Here is a 7776-nt window from a genome sequence, read left to right as displayed (position 1 = left end):
ATCCCATCTGTTAAACAATTTCAGCTCATCAATACATGATCCAGAATCCATTGAGAAAGCACAAGATTTTGCACTTTTAAAGTACTTTCGTAATGAGTAAAGAGTTGTTAAATTAGGGTTTGATAAATTTGAGAGAATATTCAAAAGGATTTTTCTTGAAAGCTTCTTATGGGCATGCATGTACTGGTGTCTGCATATAGAGGAGCATATATGTGTTTTAAATTCCCATTTAGTTGATTTGAGATGAACCTGTGGACGTTGTTTGCGATGCATTGAATTCTTTGGGAGGTTGTTCATGATTTTCAGAGATTTCCCTGCCTTGTAATCCAAGATACGATGCAATGAACATGGGTTCTGAACAGCTAAGATCCCATGAAAATTGGAAATGGTAACATATATCGGAGGAGCAGCACTTGGATCTTTCTGTGATCATGAACCCTCCAACAATCCAAATATCACAATCTATTTCTTTTGATTTAGTCGCATCTTCATTTGAGCATGTGCATGCAATTGCATTGGTAAGGAATATATATATATATATAAAACACATAAAATACTATAAATCATTCCTGCATTCAAGACTGGGATGTGATCAATGCATAAATTATATATATTTCGATTCCTTTTTTAGTTTTAATAATGTGTTCTCGGGTTCGCATCCTTTTCTTTTCAGTTTTCTGGACAGGGAGGGTGAACCGATCCTTGCTATTTTTTCTTTAAAATCTACATATTAGGTTAATGTATACTTATTTATAAATATATTATTATTATTATTATTACCTTATAAAGCTTTAATCTTCTTAGAAACTATATCTTGGATATTTCTTTTTTATTATTATTAAATAGATGAATCATGACACATAGCTCTACTCTCTTATTTTTAATAGAATGGACAATATATCATCAATCTAGACAAATAATTTGTTATTTTCTAGTTTAAATTTCAGCTATAGCCATTTCAAGTGGCTAAAAAATTGAGTTCGGGTTTTTGGACCATGAAAACTCAAATTTCAGTTTGTTTTAACATAATAACAACTCCAAAACATCCTAAAAACCTCTATAAACCTAGACACACTTTTTAATCTGTTTAAAAAACATAAATTAAACCAAGTTAAAATATGAATCACAAGTCTTGATTTACTTTTTTTGCCTACGTACGATTTCTCGACCTCTAATTGTCAAACCAAATTGAACTAAAAGAGGGATCAAATTTTTTTAAATTAAATTCGTTACTTAGTCTTTCAAATTTTTTTAACAAGAACCTAATATTTTATTTCATAAAATCAAAGTTTAATTTAACATCAGAATATTTTACAGCACATTTGACACGGAGACGAGGGATTAACAATAGAATTTCACAAAAATTTCTAGAGCTATGGAGATTTTGATGGGTGGAAAATGCCTCCAACTCCTTCACCTTTATTTTTTTTTGTTGTTGTTGTATTAGAGGAGCTATGTTATTTGTCATTTCCAGTAATTAAAAAAAAAATTATTTATATTTAACTACTCATCTTCGATTACTTTGGGTAGTTGATTGGCCACCGGCCTCGAATTAATTTGAGGCGAAATTGGGGCGAAAAATAGACATGGTCAAATAAATTAAAAAAAAAAAAACTGAATGTGGCGGCTAAATACGAGGGAAAGAAGCAAGGCCACTACTAGCAAGATATGATATAGTCATGAAATCACTGTTGTTTAATCGTGTTTTTTAAAAAATTTAGTTTAAAATTAATTTTTTATATATTTTTTAATTATTTTAAAAAATATTATTTTAATATAATTTTTAATAATTTTAAAAAAAAAAAACCAATCTTAACCACCCTATAATATAGGCTACAAATAATCAACTCACCATTACTTGATCATCACTTCATTCATGCAAGAATGTTGTCATGATTAAAAAAACCAGCTTGAGCAGCGAAACTTAGTGATTTCCCGATGTAAAACTTGGCTTATATATATCATATATTTTTTTAATTATTATTATTGAATTAAGATAATATTATTTTAGTTTTTTATAAAAATATTTTTATACAATAATATCATTTAAAAAATATATAAATAATAGCTTAGATTCATTCTCAATCCACAAATGACTTATTTAACTTACAACTATATTTTTAAAGTCCGACCCGGCAGATTAATCCAGGACTAAAATTAGGTCAAGTTGAAGAAGAAAAAAAATCATGATCCAATGTGATTTAGTAGGTTAACCTGACAGAACCCAGTAAAAAGCTCAATTGTAGCCCCGTTAACATTTGTTTTTTTTTTAATTAAAAAGATATCGTTTTGATTTTTTTAAAATAGAAATTGACCTGGATGACTCAATGACCCAGTCAAAATCTAGTGACCTGATCAAAACCTGAAATCCAAATTTTGAATCGGATTATGGACCGGGCCAGCTATTAAACCGGGTTTAAAAACTGTACTTCCAACTGAAATATTAGATGTGATCCGAGTGAAGTGGGGTCGCGTCGGCTCAGAGGATGGTTCTTGTAAATATGTCTGTGCTTAGATGGTAATTAATGGCGGTGGGTTGTTTGGAGGTGTCATTAGGATATTGATTAGCAGTAGCTAGTTGCTTGTTACGTCACATTTTCCATAAATGACAAAAAGGGTAAACTAATTAGCATTGAGCAACGCGGTTGAAAGCGAACTGTAATGTACTGGCCGACCACGCGGGGCTTATAGTACGTGTATTTATTTTTATGTTTTTTAAATTATTTTTTTTTAAAAAATTATATTTTATATTTTCAAATTATTTTAATATATTGATATTAAAAATATTATTTTAATATATTGTTAAACAAAAAATATTTTAAAAAATTATTATTATTATAATACCAAATAATCGGTTAAAAAATAACTGTGCAAATGATAGTTCATGAAAATTTTAAAGCTTTATTTAGTACTTTAGTTCAATGGTATTTCTAAAAATTTTATTTTTTTAATTTTAAAATAATTTATTATAATATTTTTTAAATTGTTTTGATGTGTTAATATCAAAATTAGATTTTAATTTTTTACAAAAAATTTTTATTTTGATATATTTTCTAACAAAAAAACACTTTAAAAATAATAACTACTACATTTCCAAACAACTCTAATACCATGTATAATTAAGATTACATGCAACACTTGTTAAATACTTAATTCTACAAAAATTAATGGATTTTTTAGTGCAATTAACAGGTAAATTTTTCAAATTCAATATATAAGCAAAAATAATATTCATAACACAATGATTTGAAGTAAAATGTTTAAATATACTAAATTAAAGTCATGTGTTTTCAAAACCATGTATGCGTGTCTGTATTTGTCCGCAATTATTTTATTTTAACTGTCAATAATACATACACATAAGTAAAACAATTTAAATAAATGATAATTATATACACAGCACCTCTACGCACATGAATTTTTATGATAAGAAGTTTCAATTAACACTTCATGTCAAAAGGGGGAAAAGGGCCCTTTTTAGAAAGGAAAAAAATAAAGGAAAAGAAACGGTCTTGGGCTCCTGGCCTCTAATAAAGAAAGAGTGGAACTCACGCGTTATCATCGACAGTGGCCATTGGACAAAGCTGTTTGGTGCTGCTATTTAGATAGTGTGTGGTATTTTGTTAAAAGTTGTTTTCTTAAAGTGTATTTTAATTTGAGATATATTAAGATATTATTTTATTATTATTTTTTAAAATTAACATATCAACATAATTAAAATAAAAATAAAAAGAATGTTTTCCCACACAAACAAATAATGTCTTAGTAGGCTGCTTTTTAATTAATAATATATGAAAATCATATTTTTTTATAACAAAGTTACAAAAGAAAAGTTTAAAAATATAAACAAACATTCTCTAAATCCACAGGTAACCCTACCATGGCTAACACACCAGCTAAACCCCCAAAGGATACATAGATGAAACAAAAGATAGCTAATCAAAACCCAAACAAAGAAGCTTCCCTTTTGCTATTTAATATCCTCCAATCCCTAACACACAAGGAAGAAGAAGAAGGGAAAAAAAAAAAAACAGGGAATTAGTGGAAGAGATCTCCTCTCTCTCCAGTCTTGGCCTAAATAAACGTTATTCGGAAACCCAAATGCCCTCTTCACTCCTGTTTCCTTCTCGTTTTCCATCCTCTTGAAGCAAACCAAATCCAAAACCCATCTCAAATACATATATATATCACACAAAACCCCAAAACCCTCAGGCTCTTACGAAATCTATAAATTCTGTTTCAAAAAGATGCAGCCTTGTAGTAGAGAAATGCAAGGGATGAACTCGCTCTTAAACCCATCATCACAAATCCCTCTGCAAGACCTTCAAAACCAACAGAACCCTTCACAGATCCAAAACTCTCACTTTGATCCCAATTCGTCCTCGAATGATGATTTTCTTGAACAAATGCTGTCTACTATTCCTCCCTGTTCATGGCCTGACCTCAAGTCTCCTTGGGACCTCACCATGCCCCTTAATACCAACGACAGCAGCAACTCTATAGCCAAACCTAGAGACTTGTCGGATGAAACCGCGCCATCTAATACCGACAATAGTAATCTTGGGTTTCATAATAACTTTGATGAGTCTGTAATTTTGGCTTCTAAGCTGAGACAACACCAGATCAGTGGTGGTGGTGCTGCCGCCGCTGCCGCTGCCGCTAAAATGATGATACAACAGCAGCTTCTGATGGCTGCTGCTCGCGGCGGCCTCCCTCAAAACGACGTCATTGATGGCTCCTCCTATAAGGTGGTTTTCATCTTCCTTGTTATGAATTCCTTTTCATTTTCATTTTTAGTTTTACGAAACAGAGCTAGCAGCTGGGACTAAATTCTATTAAATTGCCAGCTTATTATCTGTGTTTTTTCCCCCTCGTTCAGGGAGGAGATGGTTCAATGCAAGGATTGTTTAATGGGTTTGGTGCTGGATCTATGAACGGAACTGGTCAGGCGTCGAACCAGCCCATGCAACATTTTAACCATCCCCAGGTATGCATTCAGATTTTCTACTCATATCTTCTACACGTTTATTTTATTAATCTTGTGTTATTGTACAGGGAGGGGCTATGCAGGCACAGAATTTTGGGGCTCAAGGGGCAGCCACCACGGCTGTGATGAACCAACCTCAAGCAAGTGGCTCCAATGGTGGTGCACCAGCTCAACCTAGACAAAGGGTTAGGGCTAGAAGAGGTCAAGCAACGGACCCACATAGCATAGCTGAAAGGGTACTCTTCTTACCCCTCCTTGTCACTGACTCTCACTTTATGCCATTAATCAGTACGAAAATAAACATGGATTGAGTGATTTTTTATGTGCGCAGTTACGAAGGGAGAGAATTGCAGAAAGAATGAAAGCTCTGCAGGAGTTGGTGCCTAATGCCAACAAGGTAAAACAAGAACAATACATGAACTTCTAATTTATATCTCTTTAAAATCATTGGCGGCCACTGCTCAATTTGATTGACCAAGAAACCAGAAGAAAAACTGAACTGATTCTTCTTCTTCATCGTCATCTTCTTCTAGTAACTGGCCGGTCAGGTTTTTATCAGTTTCTAGTGTGTTCCTTGAAATTTCGGGTGGTTCTATTTTCTGGGTAGACAGGTGTCGATATTATAGTGGGTTGTTTCTGAATTAGGTGTATTGCGCTGTTCTTTTTAGACTGTTTGTTAGTTGGTCCCAGAACTGTTCTCCAATCAGCTCCCGCAATGGCTGGCGAATGGATCGGGATTTCTGTTTTACACCGCTTCTTCATCTGTTTTTACTTCTTCTTCAAGATTGTTTTTTAACTGAATTTTTTTTTATTTTTAATGTATTAATATTAAAATATATATTTTAACATAAAAAACCATTTTTATAAGGGGCAATCTCAAAGAGCTAATTATTACTTGTAATTAATTAATATGTAATTAAATTAAGGATTAAGAATTCTGTACTGAGGAGCTTTTGTGGAATGACAGACAGACAAGGCTTCAATGCTTGATGAGATCATCGACTATGTTAAATTCCTGCAGCTCCAAGTCAAGGTTCTCATCTTTCTCCAACTGAACTTTATTTTTTTTACTTTAAATTTTATAATAATTCAAGTGATTCCCATGTTTGGTTGACGTATTATTTTTTTAAGATATGGTTTTTAAATCTTCTTTTATGGTATGTATCTACTTGCTGGCTTATTACCAAACTAATATTCCCTCACTCATTGTCTCCTTTTTATAATTAATTAACATTAATTAAGTGTTCTTCGCTGGCTAATTATTGTCTCTTGTTTTCCTGCGTACAAGCAGGTCTTGAGCATGAGCAGATTAGGCGCTGCAGCTGCCGTTGCCCCCCTTGTTGCTGACATTTCCTCTGAGGTAATCTCTTTAACATACGCTACAGTAACTTCAACTGAGGATAATTTCACCTCTCTTTTTTAATACAGAAAATTAAAAGAATTAGTTTTATTTACCTAATTCAATTAAAAAAATAGATTTAAAAAAAGCTATGAATAACAGTTTTTTTTTACTAAGCTTTCAGAAAGTCATAATATATACTGATTAACCAGAAAAATATCGAATTTTTTACTGCACAGACCATGCCCTAAATGGACCCTTGAAAACCAACTAGTTTTCCATGTAGTGAAAAATACACAAAGCCTCTCGCCGCCCCACCAGTCCAATCCAAAGTCCCCTGAACCCCCGCAATCACAACAACACGACAAGAACAAAAGTAGCACGCGTGCTCTCTTTTTTCTCAGATTCCTCTTTAAAAGAGAAACAATCATAAACAACATTTCCTGTGTTTTTTTTTCCTGTCTCTGTAGGCTGGTGGTGACTGTATCCAAGCCAGTGCCGATGGTGGGTCCCTCGCACGTACCTCTAACGGCAACCACACGGCCAGGACTAACGACAGCAGCTTGACGGTGACAGAGCACCAGGTGGCTAAGCTGATGGAGGAGGACATGGGCTCGGCCATGCAGTATTTACAAGGGAAAGGGCTTTGTTTGATGCCCATCTCACTCGCAACCGCTATCTCAACCGCCACGTGTCACAACAGGAGCCCCGCGATCAACAACAACCACCACGCCTTGCTCCAATCCAACGGCGAAGGGCCAACCTCACCCAGCATGTCTGTTTTGACCGTCCAGTCGGCTACAATGGGTAACGTTGGAGGTGATGGTGGCGCTGTGAAGGATGCTGCTTCCGTTTCCAAACCGTGATCTAACGGCGTTGACTGACTTTCGTGATTTACTATTAGAGTAGATAATAAAAAAGTTGAGGGAGAAAAAAGTCAAAGTGAGAAAAGGGTTGGAGAGAGGGTGTGACGTGTAGGATTCATCTTCCGTTTCAAAGTCTACTAAAATAAGGGTCTGATGTATTAGTGGATGGCACGACGCCGTATTTACGTAGACTTTGGCTTAAGCTAGCTAACCCCAACTACACCACCAAGTACCAACGACAAGAGCAAAGTAACAAGACGGTCCAAGTCCCCAGAACAACATACTGTTGTTGTTTGTGTTTTAAGAAGGGGGTTAGGTTTTGTTACATTTTTTTATTTTATTATTCGCAACTTTAATATTATTATTATTATTTTTTTTTCAATCCCAGTTTGGATCTCCCTCCCATGATGTCACCAGCAGTATTTAAGATTTTTATATAGCTTTTTCTATAATTATGGAATAATTATGCTGAGAGAAAATGAAAAGGCGATGGCAGCTTTCATTATGACTTTTTTATTTGACGGTTTTTGCTTTTGCTTGTTTTAAGCTTTTGCTTTAGTTGGACTTTTGGATAGAGATGACAG

General features: G+C 34.0%; 1 protein-coding gene across 1 annotated transcript; it reads left to right on the top strand.

The window, feature by feature from the left end:
- Positions 1–3912: 3912 nt before the first annotated feature.
- On the top strand, positions 3913–7574 carry LOC118034346 (bHLH transcription factor RHL1). The gene is made up of 7 exons (XM_035039611.2): positions 3913–4748; positions 4880–4987; positions 5056–5223; positions 5319–5384; positions 5955–6020; positions 6279–6347; positions 6797–7574. The coding sequence occupies exons 1-7, from the start codon at positions 4248–4250 to the stop codon at positions 7190–7192; spliced, it is 1374 nt and encodes a 457-aa protein (XP_034895502.1). The 5' UTR covers positions 3913–4247; the 3' UTR covers positions 7193–7574.
- The last annotated feature ends 202 nt before the right edge of the window (positions 7575–7776 follow it).

This window comes from Populus alba, chromosome 18, assembly GCF_005239225.2.
Source record: "Populus alba chromosome 18, ASM523922v2, whole genome shotgun sequence".
Classification (NCBI taxonomy): Eukaryota; Viridiplantae; Streptophyta; class Magnoliopsida; order Malpighiales; family Salicaceae; genus Populus; species Populus alba.
Note: the sequence above shows the minus strand (reverse complement) of the source record. Positions and strands in the feature narration are given on the sequence as shown.